General features: G+C 48.4%; 1 protein-coding gene across 1 annotated transcript in view; it reads left to right on the top strand.

Annotated features, from left to right (window-relative positions):
• Positions 1-17696, top strand: part of LOC121270718 (tolloid-like protein 2) — a 689999-nt gene that overhangs the window by 453974 nt on the left and 218329 nt on the right. The window contains exon 8 of the mRNA XM_041176081.1: positions 14120-14244. Coding sequence (XP_041032015.1) covers positions 14120-14244 — 125 coding nt within the window. The remainder of the gene's footprint in view (positions 1-14119; positions 14245-17696) is intronic.

The raw sequence follows: 17696 nt of genomic DNA, 5'->3' as shown, positions 1-17696 counted from the left end.
TACAATGATCACTCCTCCCACATCCCTTACAATGGTCACTGCTCCCACATCCCTTACAATGATCACTCTTCCCACATCCCTTACAATGATCACTCCTCCCACACCCCTTACAATGATCACCCCTCCCTCACCCCTTACAATGATCAATCCTCCCCGATCCCTTACAATGATCACTCATCCCACATCCCTTACAATGATCACTCATCCCACATCCCTTACAATGGCCACTCATCCGACATCCCTTACAATGGCCACTCCACCCACATCCCTTACAATGATCAATCATCCCACATCCCTTACAATGGCCACTTCTCCCACATTCTGTACAATGATCACGCCTCCCACATCCCTTACAATGATCACTCATCCCACACCCTGTACAATGGTCACTCCTCCCACACCCCTTACAATGATCACTCCTCCCACACCCCTTACAATGTTCACTCCTCCCACACCCCTTACAATGATCTCTCCTCCCTCACCCCTTACAATGTTCACTCCTCCCACATCCCTTACAATTGTCACTCCTCCCAAACCCTGTATAATGATCACTCCTCCCACATTCCTTACAATGATCACTCATCCCACATCCCTTACAATGATCACTCATCCCACATCCTTTACAATGGCCACTCCTCCCACATCCCTTACAATGATCACTCATCCCACATCCGTTATAATGATCACTCATCCCACATCCCTTATAATGGCCACTCCTCCCACATCCCTTACAATGATCACTCATCCCATATCCCTTACAATGGCCACTCTTCCCAAATCCCTTACAATGATCACTCATCCCAAACCCTGTACAATGATCAATCCTCCCTGATCCCTTACAATGATCACTCATCCCACATCAATTACAATGATCACTCCTCCCCGATCCCTTACAATGATCACTCATCCCACATCACTTACAATGATAACTACTCCCACATCCCTTACAATGGCCACTCCTCCCACATCCCTTACAATGATCACTCCTCCCACACCCTGTACAATGATCACTCCTCCCACATCCCTTACAATGTTCACTGCTCCCACATCCCTTACAATGATCACTCCTCCCACATCCCTTACAATGATCACTCCTCCCACACCCCTTACAATGATCACCCCTCCCTCACCCCTTAAATGATCAATCCTCCCCGATCCCTTACAATGATCACTCATCCCACATCACTTACAATGATCACTCCTCCCCGATCCCTTACAATGATCACTCATCCCACATCACTTACAATGATAACTCCTCCCACATCCCTTACAATGGGCACTCCTCCCACATCCCTTACAATGATCACTCCACCCATACCCTGTACAATGATCACTCCTCCCACATCCCTTACAATGGTCACTCCTCCCACATCCCTTACAATGAACACTCCTCCCACACCCTGTACAATGATCACTCCTCCCACATCCCATACAATGGTCACGCCTCCCATACACTGTACAATGATCAAACCTCCCACATCCCTTACAATGATCACTCCTCCCACATCCCTTACAAAGATCACTCCTCCCACATCCCTTACAATTGTCACTCCTCCCACACCCTGTATAATGATCACTCCTCCCACATCCCTTACAATGATCACTCATCCCACATCACTTACAATGGCCACTCCTCCCACATCCCTTACAATGATCACTCATCCCACATCCCTTACAATGATCACTCATCCCACAACCCTTACAATGGCCACTCCTCCCACATCCCTTACAATGATCACTCATCCCACATCCCTTACAATGGCCACTCATCCCACATCCCTTACAATGATCACTCATCCCACATCCCTTACAATGGCCACTCCTCCCACATCCCTTACAATGATCACTCATCCCACATCCCTTACAATGGCCACTCCTCCCACATCCCTTACAATGATCACTCATCCCACACCCCTTACAATGATCACCCCTCCCTCACCCCTTACAATGATCAATCCTCCCCGATCCCTTACATTGATCACTCATCCCACATCACTAACAATGATCACTCCTCCCCGATCCCTTACAATGATCACTCATCCCACATCACTTACAATGATAACTCCTCCCACATCCCTTACAATGGCCACTCCTCCCACATCCCTTACAATGATCACTCCTCCCACACCCTGTACAATGATCACTCCTCCCACATCCCTTACAATGGTCACTCCTCCCACATCCCTTACAATGATCACTCCTCCCACACCCTGTACAATGATCACTCCTCCCACATCCCTTACAATGGTCACTCCTCCCATACACTGTACAATGATCAATCCTCCCACATCCCTTACAATGATCACTCCTCCCACATCCCTTACAATGATCACTCCTCCCAAATCCCTTACAATTGTCACTCCTCCCACACCCTGTATAATGTTCATCCTCCCACATCCCTTACAATGGCCATTCCTCCCACATCCCTTACAATGATCTCTCATCCCACATCCCTTACAATGATCACTCATCCCACATCCCTTACAATGGCCACTCCTCCCACATCCCTTACAATGATCACTCATCCCACATCCCTTACAATGGCCACTCCTCCCACATCCCTTACAATGATCACTCATCCCACATCCCTTACAATGATCACTCATCCCACATCCCTTACAATGGCCACTCCTCCCACATCCCTTACAATGATCACTCATCCCACATTACTTACAATGGTCACTCATCCCACATCCCTTACAATGGCCACTCCTCCCACATCCCTTACAATGATCACTCATTCCACTTCCCTTACAATGGCCACTCCTCCCACATCCCTTACAATGATCACTCATCCCACATCCCTTACAATGATCACTCATCCCACCTCCGTTACAATGGCCACTCCTCCCACATCGCTTACAATGATCACTCATCCCACATCCCTTACAATGATCACTCATCCCACATCCCTTACAATGGCCAGTCCTCCACATCCCTTACAATGATCACTCATCCCACATCCCTTACAATGGCCACTTCTCCCACACTCTGTACAATGATCACTCATCCCACATCCCTTACAATGGCCACTCCTCCCACATCCCTGACAATGATCACTCATCCCACAACCCTTTCAATGGTCACTCATCCCACATCCCTTACAATGATCACACATCCCACATCCCTTACAATGATCACTCATCCCACATTCCTTACAATGGCCACTTCTCCCACACTCTGTACAATGATCACTCCTCCCACATCCCTTACAATGGTCACTCCTCCCACACCCCTTACAATGTTCACTCCTCCCACATCCCTAACAATGATCACTCATCCCACATCCCTTACAATGATCACTCCTTCCACACCCTGTACAATGATCACTCATCACACATCCCTTACAATGATCACTTCCCCACACCCCTTTTAGTGGTCTCTCCTCCCGCACCCATAGAATGATCACTCCTCCAACATCCTGTACAATGGTCACTCCTCCCATATCCCTTACAATGATCACTCCTCCCACATCCCTTACAATGATCACTCCTCCCACACCCTGTACAATGATCACTCCTCCCACACCCATTACAATGATCACTCCTCCCATATCTCTTGCAATAGTCACTCCTCCCACACCCTGTACAATGATCACTCATCCCACACCCTGTACAATGATCACTCCTTCCACATCCCTTACAATGATCACTCCTCCCACATCCCTTACAATGATCACTCCTCCCACATCCTGTACAATGATCACTCCTCCCATATCTCTTGCAATGGTGACTCCTCCCAAACCCTGTACAATGATCACTCCTCCCACATCACTTACAATGATCACTCCTCCCATATCCCTTGCAATGGTTACTCATCCCACATCCCTTACAATGGTCACTCATCCCACATCCCTTACAATGGTCACTCATCCCACATCCCTTACAATGGCCACTCCACCCACATCCCTTACAATGATCAGTCATCCCACATCCCTTACAATGGTCACTCATCCCACATCCCTTACAATAGCCACTCCACCCACATCCCTTACAATGATCACTCATCCCACATCCCTTACAATGGCCACTTCTCCCACATTCTGTACAATGATCACTCCTCCCACATCCCTTACAATGATCACTCATCCCACACCCTGTACAATGGTCACTCCTCCCACACCCCTTACAATGATCACTCCTCCCACACCCCTTACAATGTTCACTCCTCCCACACCCCTTACAATGATCACTCCTCCCACACCCCTTACAATGTTCACTCCTCCCACATCCCTTACAATTGTCACTCCTCCCAAACCCTGTATAATGATCACTCCTCCCACATCCCTTACAATGATCACTCATCCCACATCCCTTACAATGATCACTCATCCCACATCCCTTACAATGGCCACTCCTCCCACATCCCTTACAATGATCACTCATCCCACATCCCTTACAATCATCACTCATCCCACATCCCTTACAATGATCACTCATCCCAGATCCCTTACAATGGCCTCTTCTGCCACACTCTGTACAATGATCACTCCTCCCACATCCCTTACAGTCCTCACTCCTCCCACATCCCTAACAATGATCACTCATCCCAAATCCCTTACGATGATCACTCATCCCACATCCCTTACAATGATCACTCCTCCCACATCCCTTACAATGATCACTCATCCCACACCCATTACAATGATCACTCCTCCCACATCCCTAACAATGATCACTCATCCCACATCGCTTACAATGCTCACTCATCCCACATCCCTTACAATGATCACTCCTCCCGCATCCCTACAATGATCACTCCTCCAACACCCTGTACAATGATCCCTCCTCCCACGTCCCTTACAATGATCACTCCTCCCACACCCTGTACAATGGTCACTCCTCCCCCATCCCTTACAATGATCACTCCTCCCACATCCCTTACAATGATCACTCCTCCCACACCCCTTACAATGTTCACACCTCCCACACCCTGTACAATGATCACTCATCACACATCCCTTACAATGTTCACTCCTCCCACATCTCTAACAATGATCACTCATCCCACATCCCTTACAATGATCACTCATCCCACATCCCTCACGATGATCACTCATCCCACATCCCTTACAATGGCCACTTCTCCCACACTCTGTACAATGATCACTCCTCCCACATCCCTTACAATGGTCACTCCTCCCACACCCCTTAAAATGTTCACTCATCCCGCACCCCTTACAATGATCACTCCTCCCACATCCCTTACAATGATCACTCATCCCACATCCCTTACAATGATCACTCCTCCCACATCCCTAACAATGATCACTCCTCCAACACCCTGTACAATGATCCCTCCTCCCTCACCCCTTACAATGTTCACTCCTCCCACACCCTGTACAATGATCACTCATCCCACATCCCTTACAATGGCCACTCGTCCCACATCCCTTACAATGGCCACTCCACCCACATCCCTTACAATGATCAATCATCCCACATCCCTTACAATGGCCACTTCTCCCACATTCTGTACAATGATCACGCCTCCCACATCCCTTACAATGATCACTCATCCCACACCCTGTACAATGGTCACTCCTCCCACACCCCTTACAATGATCACTCCTCCCACACCCCTTACAATGTTCACTCCTCCCACACCCCTTACAATGATCACTCCTCCCTCACCCCTTACAATGTTCACTCCTCCCACATCCCTTACAATTGTCACTCCTCCCAAACCCTGTATAATGATCACTCCTCCCACATTCCTTACAATGATCACTCATCCCACATCCCTTACAATGATCACTCATCCCACATCCCTTACAATGGCCACTCCTCCCACATCCCTTACAATGATCACTCATCCCACATCCCTTATAATGATCACCCATCCCACATCCCTTATAATGGCCACTCCTCCCACATCCCTTACAATGATCACTCATCCCATATCCCTTACAATGGCCACTCTTCCCACATCCCTTACAATGATCACTCATCCCAAACCCTGTACAATGATCAATCCTCCCTGATCCCTTACAATGATCACTCATCCCGCATCAATTACAATGATCACTCCTCCCCGATCCCCTACAATGATCACTCATTCCACATCACTTACAATGATAACTACTCCTTACAATGGCCACTCCTCCCACATCCCTTACAATGATCACTCCTCCCACACCCTGTACAATGATCACTCCTCCCACATCCCTTACAATGTTCACTGCTCCCACATCCCTTACAATGATCACTCCTCCCACATCCCTTACAATGGTCACTCCTCCCACACCCCTTACAATGATCACCCCTCCCTCACCCCTTAAATGATCAATCCTCCCCGATCCCTTACAATGATCACTCATCCCACATCACTTACAATGATCACTCCTCCCCGATCCCTTACAATGATCACTCATCCCACATCACTTACAATGATAACTCCTCCCACATCCCTTACAATGGGCACTCCTCCCACATCCCTTACAATGATCACTCCACCCATACCCTGTACAATGATCACTCCTCCCACATCCCTTACAATGGTCACTCCTCCCACATCCCTTACAATGATCACTCCTCCCACACCCTGTACAATTATCACTCCTCCCACACCCTGTACAATGATCACTCCTCCCCGATCCCTTACAATGATCACTCATCCCACATCACTTACAATGATAACTCCTCCCACATCCCTTACAATGGGCACTCCTCCCACATCCCTTACAATGATCACTCCTCCCATACACTGTACAATGATCAAACCTCCCACATCCCTTACAATGATCACTCCTCCCACATCCCTTACAATGATCACTCCTCCCACATCCCTTACAATTGTCACTCCTCCCACACCCTGTATAATGATCACTCCTCCCACATCCCTTACAATGATCACTCATCCCACATCACTTACAATGGCCACTCCTCCCACATCCCTTACAATGATCACTCATCCCACATCCTTTACAATGATCACTCATCCCACATCCCTTACAATGGCCACTCCTCCCACATCCCTAACAATGATCACTCATCCCACATCCCTTACAATGATCACTCCTTCCACACCCTGTACAATGATCACTCATCACACATCCCTTACAATTATCACTTCCCCACACCCCTTTTAGTGGTCTCTCCTCCCGCACCCATAGAATGATCACTCCTCCCACACCCTGTACAATCATCACTCCTCCCACACCCATTACAATGATCACTCCTCCCATATCTCTTGCAATAGTCACTCCTCCCACACCCTGTACAATGATCAATCATCCCACACCCTGTACAATGATCACTCCTTCCACATCCCTTACAATGATCACTCCTCCCACATCCCTTACAATGATCACTCCTCCCACATCCTGTACAATGATCACTCCTCCCATATCTCTTGCAATGGTCACTCCTCCCAAACCCTGTACAATGATCACTCCTCCCACATCACTTACAATGATCACTCCTCCCATATCCCTTGCAATGGTTACTCATCCCACATCCCTTACAATGGTCACTCATCCCACATCCCTTACAATGGTCACTCATCCCACATCCCTTACAATGGCCACTCCACCCACATCCCTTACAATGATCAGTCATCCCACATCCCTTACAATGGTCACTCATCCCACATCCCTTACAATGATCACTCATCCCACATCCCTTACAATGGTCACTCATCCCACATCCCTTACAATAGCCACTCCTCCCACATCCCTTACAATGATCACTCATCCCACATCCCTTACAATGGCCACTTCTCCCACATTCTGTACAATGATCACTCCTCCCACATCCCTTACAATGATCACTCATCCCACACCCTGTACAATTGTCACTCCTCCCACACCCCTTACAATGTTCACTCCTCCCACACCCCTTACAATGATCACTCCTCCCACACCCCTTACATTGTTCACTCCTCCCACATCCCTTACAATTGTCACTCCTCCCAAACCCTGTATAATGTTCACTCCTCCCACATCCCTTACAATGATCACTCATCCCACATCCCTTACAATGATCACTCATCCCACAACCCTTACAATGGCCACTCCTCCCACATCCCTTACAATGATCACTCATCCCACATCCCTTATAATGATCACTCATCCCACATCCCTTACAATGGCCACTTCTCCCACACTCTGTACAATGATCACTCCTCCCACATCCCTTACAATGTTCACTCCTCCCACATCCCTTACATTGGTCACTCCTCCCACACCCCTTACAATGTTCACTCCTCCCACATCTCTAACAATGATCACTCATCCCACATCCCTTACAATGATCACTCATCCCAGATCCCTTACAATGGCCTCTTCTCCCACACTCTGTACAATGATCACTCCTCCCACATCCCTTACAGTGATCACTCCTCCCACATCCCTAACAATGATCACTCATCCCACATCCCTTACAATGATCACTCATCCCACATCCCTTACAATGATCACTCCTCCCACATCCTTTACAATGATCACTCATCCCACACCCATTACAATGATCACTCCTCCCACATCCCTAACAATGATCACTCATCCCACATCCCTTACAATGCTCACTCATCCCACATCCCTTACAATGATCACTCCTCCCACATCCCTACAATGATCACTCCTCCAACACCCTGTACAATGATCCCTCCTCCCACGTCCCTTACAATGATCACTCCTCCCACACCCTGTACAATGGTCACTCCTCCCCCATCCCTTACAATGATCACTCCTCCCACATCCCTTAGAATGATCACTCCTCCCACACCCCTTACAATGTTCACTCCTCCCACACCCTGTACAATGATCACTCATCACACATCCCTTACAATGTTCACTCCTCCCACACCCTGTACAATTATCACTCATCACACATCCCTTACAATGATCACTCCTCCCACACCCATTACAATGATCACTCCTCCCACACCCATTACAATCATCACTCCTCCCATATCTCTTGCAATGGTCACTCCTCCCTCACCCTGTACAATGATCACTCCTCCCACAGCCTGTACAATTATCACTCCTCCCGCACCCTGTACAATGATCACTCCTCCCATATCCCTTGCAATGGTCACTCCTCTCTCATTCTTACAATGATCACTCCTCCCACACCCCTAACAGTGGTCACTTTTCTCACAATGACATGGTTGTCCATGTGGAGCAATACGGTTTCTTCCTTTTTCTTCAATTCCTCATCTACGCCCTGTATCTTGATGATGCTATCCATAACCAGTGGGTCATTCAGACAATGCCTGCAAGCGTAACGATCCTTTGCCTCAACCAGTTGGTCCCATACACTTGGGGATAGCAAATGCAACAGAACATTTATACTCCCCACCCCTTCAAAAAACCATTGGACAGGTGAAAAAATAGACCCAAATTTGAAAAAAAAATGTATTTCATCTCTGACCCCTTAGCAAGAGAAACATGCCCTGATATATATCATGTAGTACTGACCGAGACGAACCTCGGTACTGACCGAGAGGAACCTCGCTACTGACCGAGAGGAACCTCAGTACTGACCGAGAGGAACCTCGGTACTGACCGAGAGGAACCTCGGTACTGACCGAGAGGAACCTCGGTACTGACCGAGAGGAACCTCGGTACTGACCGAGAGGAACCTCGGTACTGACCGAGAGGAACCTCGGTACTGACCGAGAGGAACCTCGGTACTGACCGAGAGGAACCTCGGTACTGACCGAGAGGAACCTCAGTACTGACTGTGAGGAACCTCAGTACTGACCGAGAGGAACCTCGGTACTGACCGAGAGGAACCTCAGTACTGACCGAGAGGAACCTCGGTACTGACCGAGAGGAACCTCGGTACTGACCGAGAGGAACCTCGCTACTGACCGAGAGGAACCTCGGTACTGACCGAGAGGAACCTCGGTACTGACCGAGAGGAACCTCGGTACTGACCGAGAGGAACCTCGGTACTGACCGAGAGGAACCTCGGTACTGACCGAGAGGAACCTCGGTACTGACCGAGAGGAACCTCGGTACTGACCGAGAGGAACCTCGGTACTGACCGAGAGGAACCTCAGTACTGACCGAGAGGAACCTCGGTACTGACCGAGAGGAACCTCGGTACTGACCGAGAGGAACCTCGGTACTGACCGAGAGGAACCTCGGTACTGACCGAGAGGAACCTCGGTACTGACCGAGAGGAACCTCAGTACTGACTGTGAGGAACCTCAGTACTGACCGAGAGGAACCTCGGTACTGACCGAGAGGAACCTCGGTACTGACCGAGAGGAACCTCAGTACTGACCGAGAGGAACCTCGGTACTGACCGAGAGGAACCTCAGTACTGACCGAGAGGAACCTCGGTACTGACCGAGAGGAACCTCGGTACTGACCGAGAGGAACCTCGGTACTGACCGAGAGGAACCTCGGTACTGACCGAGAGGAACCTCGGTACTGACCGAGAGGAACCTCGGTACTGACCGAGAGGAACCTCGGTACTGACCGAGAGGAACCTCGGTACTGACCGAGAGGAACCTCAGTACTGACCGAGAGGAACCTCAGTACTGACTGTGAGGAACCTCAGTACTGACCGAGAGGAACCTCGGTACTGACCGAGAGGAACCTCAGTACTGACTGTGAGGAACCTCAGTACTGACCGAGAGGAACCTCGGTACTGACCGAGAGGAACCTCGGTACTGACCGAGAGGAACCTCGGTACTGACTGTGAGGAACCTCGGTACTGACCGAGAGGAACCTCGGTACTGACCGAGAGGAACCTCAGTACTGACTGTGAGGAACCTCAGTACTGACCGAGAGGAACCTCAGTACTGACCGAGAGGAACCTCGGTACTGACCGAGAGGAACCTCGGTACTGACCGAGAGGAACCTCAGTACTGACCGAGAGGAACCTCGGTACTGACCGAGAGGAACCTCGCTACTGACCGAGAGGAACCTCGCTACTGACCGAGAGGAACCTCGGTACTGACCGAGAGGAACCTCGGTACTGACCGAGAGGAACCTCGGTACTGACCGAGAGGAACCTCGCTACTGACCGAGAGGAACCTCGGTACTGACCGAGAGGAACCTCGGTACTGACCGAGAGGAACCTCGGTACTGACCGAGAGGAACCTCGCTACTGACCGAGAGGAACCTCGGTACTGACCGAGAGGAACCTCGGTACTGACCGAGAGGAACCTCGGTACTGACCGAGAGGAACCTCAGTACTGACTGTGAGGAACCTCAGTACTGACCGAGAGGAACCTCAGTACTGACCGAGAGGAACCTCAGTACTGACTGTGAGGAACCTCAGTACTGACCGAGAGGAACCTCGGTACTGACCGAGAGGAACCTCAGTACTGACCGAGAGGAACCTCGGTACTGACCGAGAGGAACCTCGGTACTGACTGTGAGGAACCTCAGTACTGACCGAGAGGAACCTCGGTACTGACCGAGAGGAACCTCGGTACTGACCGAGAGGAACCTCGGTACTGACCGAGAGGAACCTCGGTACTGACTGTGAGGAACCTCAGTACTGACCGAGAGGAACCTCGGTACTGACCGAGAGGAACCTCGCTACTGACCGAGAGGAACCTCAGTACTGACCGAGAGGAACCTCAGTACTGACCGAGAGGAACCTCAGTACTGACCGAGAGGAACCTCAGTACTGACCGAGAGGAACCTCAGTACTGACCGAGAGGAACCTCAGTACTGACTGTGAGGAACCTCAGTACTGACCGAGAGGAACCTCGGTACTGACCGAGAGGAACCTCAGTACTGACCGAGAGGAACCTCAGTACTGACCGAGAGGAACCTCAGTACTGACCGAGAGGAACCTCAGTACTGACCGAGAGGAACCTCAGTACTGACTGTGAGGAACCTCAGTACTGACCGAGAGGAACCTCGGTACTGACCGAGAGGAACCTCGGTACTGACCGAGAGGAACCTCGGTACTGACCGAGAGGAACCTCGGTACTGACCGAGAGGAACCTCGGTACTGACCGAGAGGAACCTCGGTACTGACCGAGAGGAACCTCAGTACTGACTGAGAGGAACCTCGGTATCGTGTTTGAGCTCCGCTTGATGCTCCAAATGTAATCCTTTCCTGCCTCTGTCTGTAGCTCGCCCCATTACCACTGAAACCCTACTCCTTAACTCTGGTGTCCTTTAATACATTTATTTGTTCCCATCTCCACTGACACCAGCTCCGTGCATTGGCTCCCACTCTCGCTCACTTCTTTATCCCAGTGGATTGATTTTGAAGCTTTGTGTGAACCCCCCACCCCCTCCCTATCTCTTCTATGTCCCACTTTCATCCCTGTACGTAACATACCTTACAGCTTATCTTCACTAGGTGGAATTCTATCTCTGAACTGCTTCCCCCTCTGTGTCTCTCCCTACAACTGCCCAGCTAAATTCTGACTTTGCCCTCAGTCATCTCTGCTCTCTCACCTTTAACTCCTGTTTTCTGCGAAATGCTTGGTCATGTTACAAGTGTCCTTTAGGTGAAAGCAGTTGTATACCTGAGTTTTGAATGAGTTTACATTGGGTCTCACTCTCCCTCACCTGTATTCTCACTCCTTTCACTTCCAAGACAGCTGGATTCCATATTTAAGTGATTTTATAGAGTCCCCTGCACTATTATATGGAACTCTTTGCTAAGCCTGTGTGTGTGCGTCTGGTTCCTTAATTCCCATCGCTCTAATGCAAAAGCTGTGTCTCTCCGATCGCTTCACTTCACTCTGCAGCTCTCCAGCAGAAATCAGGCTCTTGAAGTTTCTTCAGCTGCTGGTCCCAGTTGTTTCTCGACTCCAGCAACAGATGAACATTTAACCCCACTGGTGCAATTTCTGATTTAGAATTGAACCTGACCCCATCAAGAGCTGTGTACACGGGCGCTATCTGCCCAGGTGTGTACACACGGGGCAATGTCCATCCAAATTTGTGTGCACAAGGAAGTGTCTATCCAGATGTGTACAATTGGAGCACTGTCAGTCCAGACGTGTACACATAGGAGAGCCTTCATCCAGATGTGAACATGCAGGAGAGTCTTCGTTCAGATGTGTGCATGCAGAAGTGTCTCCTTTTAGATGTGTACACGCAGGAGAGTCTTCATCCAGATGTGTACACGCAGGAGAGTCTTCATCCAGATGTGTACACGCAGGAGTCTTTGTCCAGGTGTGTACATGCAGGAGAGTCTTTGTCCAGTTGTGTACACACAGGAGAGTCTCCATTTAGATGTGTACACACAGGGGAGTCTCTGTACAGGGGAATCTCCAACCAGATGTGTACACAGGAGGCAGTACCTATCCAGTGTTTGGGCCCTGGGTCAGTGTCTCTGGTCTCCAGGATCTCTGGGTTGGACAGTTCTTATTTCTACTTGTTGCCTTTATTCACAAACAGAAAGTCTGCCATTAAATAATCCTTCGAATCCACTGAGGCTCTGGGCAGGATCCTCCTCAGGCATTAGGTAGGGCGATGATGGGAGATCTGGGTGCTGGGACTAGGCTCCCTGAGTAGGAGTTCCCCTGTCTCTCTCTCTCTCTCCCTGCCAGAGCCCCTGCCTCCACTACTGCCCAGCTCTGTACATGTCCCCACCCTAATAATCTCTTCAACCTGAGGCTGCCATGGTCAAGGTAACCATAGACGCCCAGCACGTGAGAGTAAAGGCCCTGCCGTGGTCTCCCCTGCTACCAGGCCTGTAACTCTGGCAGGCTGAGGCCTTCAGTAGGACAGCTTGTCTGATTTTCAGGGTGTTTCTGCATCTGTAGGTCCATCACCAACAGCATCAACTCAGCATTCAAAACATCAAATTTCCACAGAACGCGAGCAGCGGGAAATGGAGAGAGAGCAAGAGAGAGATAGAGAAATAAAGGAGGTGAGAGCGACAGACCTGATGGAGGAGAGAGACTGAAAGAAATAAAAATAATCCTTCCAAAGAATCCAAAAATCGCCAAATAGATGGGGAGTTGGATGCAGTTTTTAAATATGATGCAGCCGGATCTGTAGTGAGTAAGTCAGGCTCAGCCTGCTCACTAACACCATCACAAACATCCAGCTCACTGCTCCACTTACTTCTGTATTCCCAGTTGAATATTTATTGGATTGGTCCAAAGCCTTTGTGTTTGCAATGAGCTCTTTGTTGCTGATTTTGTCATATTCATGGGCTCCCACTCTCTGTTTATTCCAAAGGGGGGTTTTTTTGGATACCATCCTCCCTCGGAGGGATGAACATGGCATGAGGCCTCCCATTGGTCAGAGAGTAAGACTGAGCAAAGGTGACATCACCCAAGCCAAGAAGTTGTACCGATGTCCAGGTAACTTGCCAAGAATCTGGCTCTTATTCTCCAAAACCTTTTGAAATTTAATTAGAATAAAACATAATCCATAAATCAGCATCTGTCAGTGTGACTGTGACCCGTGTGTGTGTGTGGTCAGTGTGACTGTGACCCGTGTGTGTGTGAATAGTGTGACTGTGACCCGTGTGTGTGTGAATAGTGTGAATGTGACCTGTGTGTGTGTGGTCAGTGTGAATGTGACCTGCGTGTGTGTGTGTGTGTGTGTGTGTGTGTGTGTGTCTGTGTGTGTGTGTTTGTGTGTGTGTGTGTCTGTGTGTGTTTGTGTGTGTGTGTGTGTGTGTGTGTGTGCGCGGGCTTTGGGGGGGTCAGTTTACATCCAGCCACTGGCCTTCGAAGTTTTAAAAACAGTTGGAGTAATGAGATTCTGAAACAGTGTAAAATGTGCGTGAGTGTGTAAAATGTGCGTGAGTGTGTAAAATGGTTGACATTGAATCCATTGATTTTAGTGTAAGTAAAATGAAGAAGTGTAAATAGACTGATGCTTTGTGGACTCCTGTGTTACTCTCCTGATGGTATTTTGTCTAAATATGTACATTCTGTGCAAATGGATTGTTAGGGTACATACCCAGACTCATGAGCTGTGCTTCAGTGAGAATGAAGCCTTTTATAAACCTGTATGACTGCACCCAGAATACTGACACAATCTGATCCCATACTCCGACAGGGACATAACCTTCAGTGGGAGCCTGCAGGGAGCAGAGCGAGTATTTTAGAATATGGACATGTCAAGCATTTATGAAATACCATCAGCATTTTTTGATTCAGCTACAACTGGCTAATTCTCTCCTCTCCGAGTCCCCCCTCACTTTGAACAATCTTTTGTTTCCTGCTGTACATTAAAAATACTTCACCATTCCTTTTGTAAATTTTAATTGCTTTCTTATCTCTCTAGCCTCTTATTTTCTCACATTCTCCTTTGGCTTCTCATTATTATTCCTATAATCCTCGTTTGCTCTTCAATTTTCATTGATTTATAGCCTTTTTAAAAATGTATTAATGGAATGTGGACATCATTGTCAAGGCCGACATTTTCTGCTTATGCTCAGTTATCCCTGAACCACTGCAGCCGATGTTGTGTAGGCTGGGACTGGGAGAGAGGGAGTTCCAGGATTTTAAACCAGTGATGAGGAAGGAACCTTTCCAAGGTTCCCATTTGAATGGGAAATTGGAGCAGGCATTCCCATGTGCCTGTTGCTCTCGGCTGGTGGAGGTCGTGGGTTTGGACGCTGCTGCCAAAGAAGCCTTGGTGAATCGAGCAGTGCAACTGTAGACGGCACACCTTGCAGCTGGTTAGGCTCTGTTTTGTTGGTGATGGTCATGTACCAGCATTGTGTGTGTGTGTGTGTGTGTGGTGAGGGGGGGGGGGGGAGAGGGGGGTGGTGGTGACTGTGTCTCCACTTAGCAGCTGAAGCCTGGATGTTTGCAGGTTGCTTCAGTATCTGAGGGGCTGCAAGTGGAGCTGCAGAACTCTTTCCATTTATGTCACATCTTTAACACAGGAAAACATCCCAAGGCCCTGTCACCGAGACACAGACAAAAATGGACACAGTCAAAGAAAGAGAGATTAGCAGGTGGATCAGATGTTGGTTTGCTGAGAGAATTCTAGTGCTTCGGGCCCAGGCAGCTGAAGATTTATTTCTTATGATGGGGAAAGGGCCAGGTATGCACAAAAGGTCAGAATCAGAGAGTGAAGAGTCTGATGGATGTGCACAGCAAGATGCCACAAACAGCAATAGGATATTGGCCAGATAACCTGCTTTATGTGATGTTGACTGAGGGATAAATATTGGCCAGGACGCCAGGGAGAACACCCCCCCCACCTTCTTCGAATTAGTGCCATGGGAACCTTTACACCCACCCGCTTCGGTTTGACATCTCTGCCAGAAGATGGCACCCCCAATGGTGCAGCACTCCCCCAGTACTGCACTGGAGTGTCAGCATGGATTTTTGTGTTCAAGTCTTGGAATGGGAAGAGAAGAGTGGAGATGGAAGTGAAGGCAGAGCGTGGGCATAATGCAGGGTTTTAAATTTCATATCGATCGGGCTGAGCAAAGTGGCCCACACCAGAAAGTCACAAATTTCCTGAGTGAGTCTGACGTGCTTTTCAACAGTATGTTCCAGAGACAACAAAGGAGCGTGCCAAATTCGATTCAGTAATGAGTCAGATTTAACTAACAGTCTAATAATGCATGAACATTTATCTGATATCAACCTTATCAAAGAACAAAGAACAAAGAAAAGTACAGCACAGGAACAGGCCCTTCAAGCCTGCACCGATCATATTGCCCATCAACTAAAACATTTTGCACTTCCAGGGTCCGTATTCCCATCCTATTCATGTATTTGTCAAGCTGCCTCTTAAACACCACTATCATACCTGCTTCCACCACCTCCTCTGGCAGCAAATTCCAGACACTCACTACCCTCTGTGTAAAAAACTTGCCCCGCACATCTCTTCTAAAGTTTTCTCCTCTCACCTTAAATCTATGTCCACTAGTAATTGGCTCTTCCACCCTGGGAAAAAGCTTCTGACTGTCTACTCTGTCCATGCCACTCATAATTTTGTAAACTTCTATCAAGTCGCCCCTCAATCTCCGTTGCTCTAGTGAGAACAATCGGAGTTTCTCCTACCTCTCCTCATAGCTAATAACCGCCAGACCGGGCAGCATCCTGGTAAACCTCCTCTACACCCTCTCCAACACCTCCATATCCTTCTGGTAATGTGGCAACCAGAATTGCACGCTATATTCCAAGTGTGGCCTAACCAAGGTTCTATACATGATCAAGTTCAACGTAGTGTTGTGAAAGAGAAACAGCTACTGTACTAAGATTCTAAACTTAGGTAAGACTGGCTTCAGTTTGGTAAAACAGACTGTCCATGGTAAACTTGTACCTTCATTATGGGTAGAACGTCAGATCAGTGTGAGGTGTTCAGAAAAGAATTTAACATGATAATGAATCAAGTAGGATTTTGCAGCCTACTTAATAATCTGCCATTAACCACATGAACACTGCTCTCATGGTCAATATTTCCTGTATTTTCCCTAAGGAGAAAGAGCTCTACTTTCCAAAAGAAAAAGCCATGGACAATTAAATTGCTAAGGGATAACATTTAACTAACAGAGAAAGCATAAAGAATTGCAAAACTTAGTATATTATCTGTCAACTGGGAGAGATACAAGGAGCAGCAAAAGATGACGAAGCAGAAAGAGATACGAGAAAGGGAATCTACAACGAGAAACTTTTAAAGATTATCAAAAGCAACACCACTTTTTTACATTTATATTAAGAAAAAGTGGGTTCTCAGAAGCAGTGCAGGCCCCTTGCTAAAGATGATGGTGATGTTGTCGATGAAAAGTAGGAACAGGTGGGCATGTCGAATAACTATTTTGCTTCATTATTTAAAGCAG

The sequence above is a fragment of the Carcharodon carcharias genome, chromosome 28, assembly GCF_017639515.1.
Source record: "Carcharodon carcharias isolate sCarCar2 chromosome 28, sCarCar2.pri, whole genome shotgun sequence".
Classification (NCBI taxonomy): domain Eukaryota; kingdom Metazoa; phylum Chordata; class Chondrichthyes; order Lamniformes; family Lamnidae; genus Carcharodon; species Carcharodon carcharias.
This window is presented reverse-complemented; position numbering and strand designations above follow the sequence as displayed.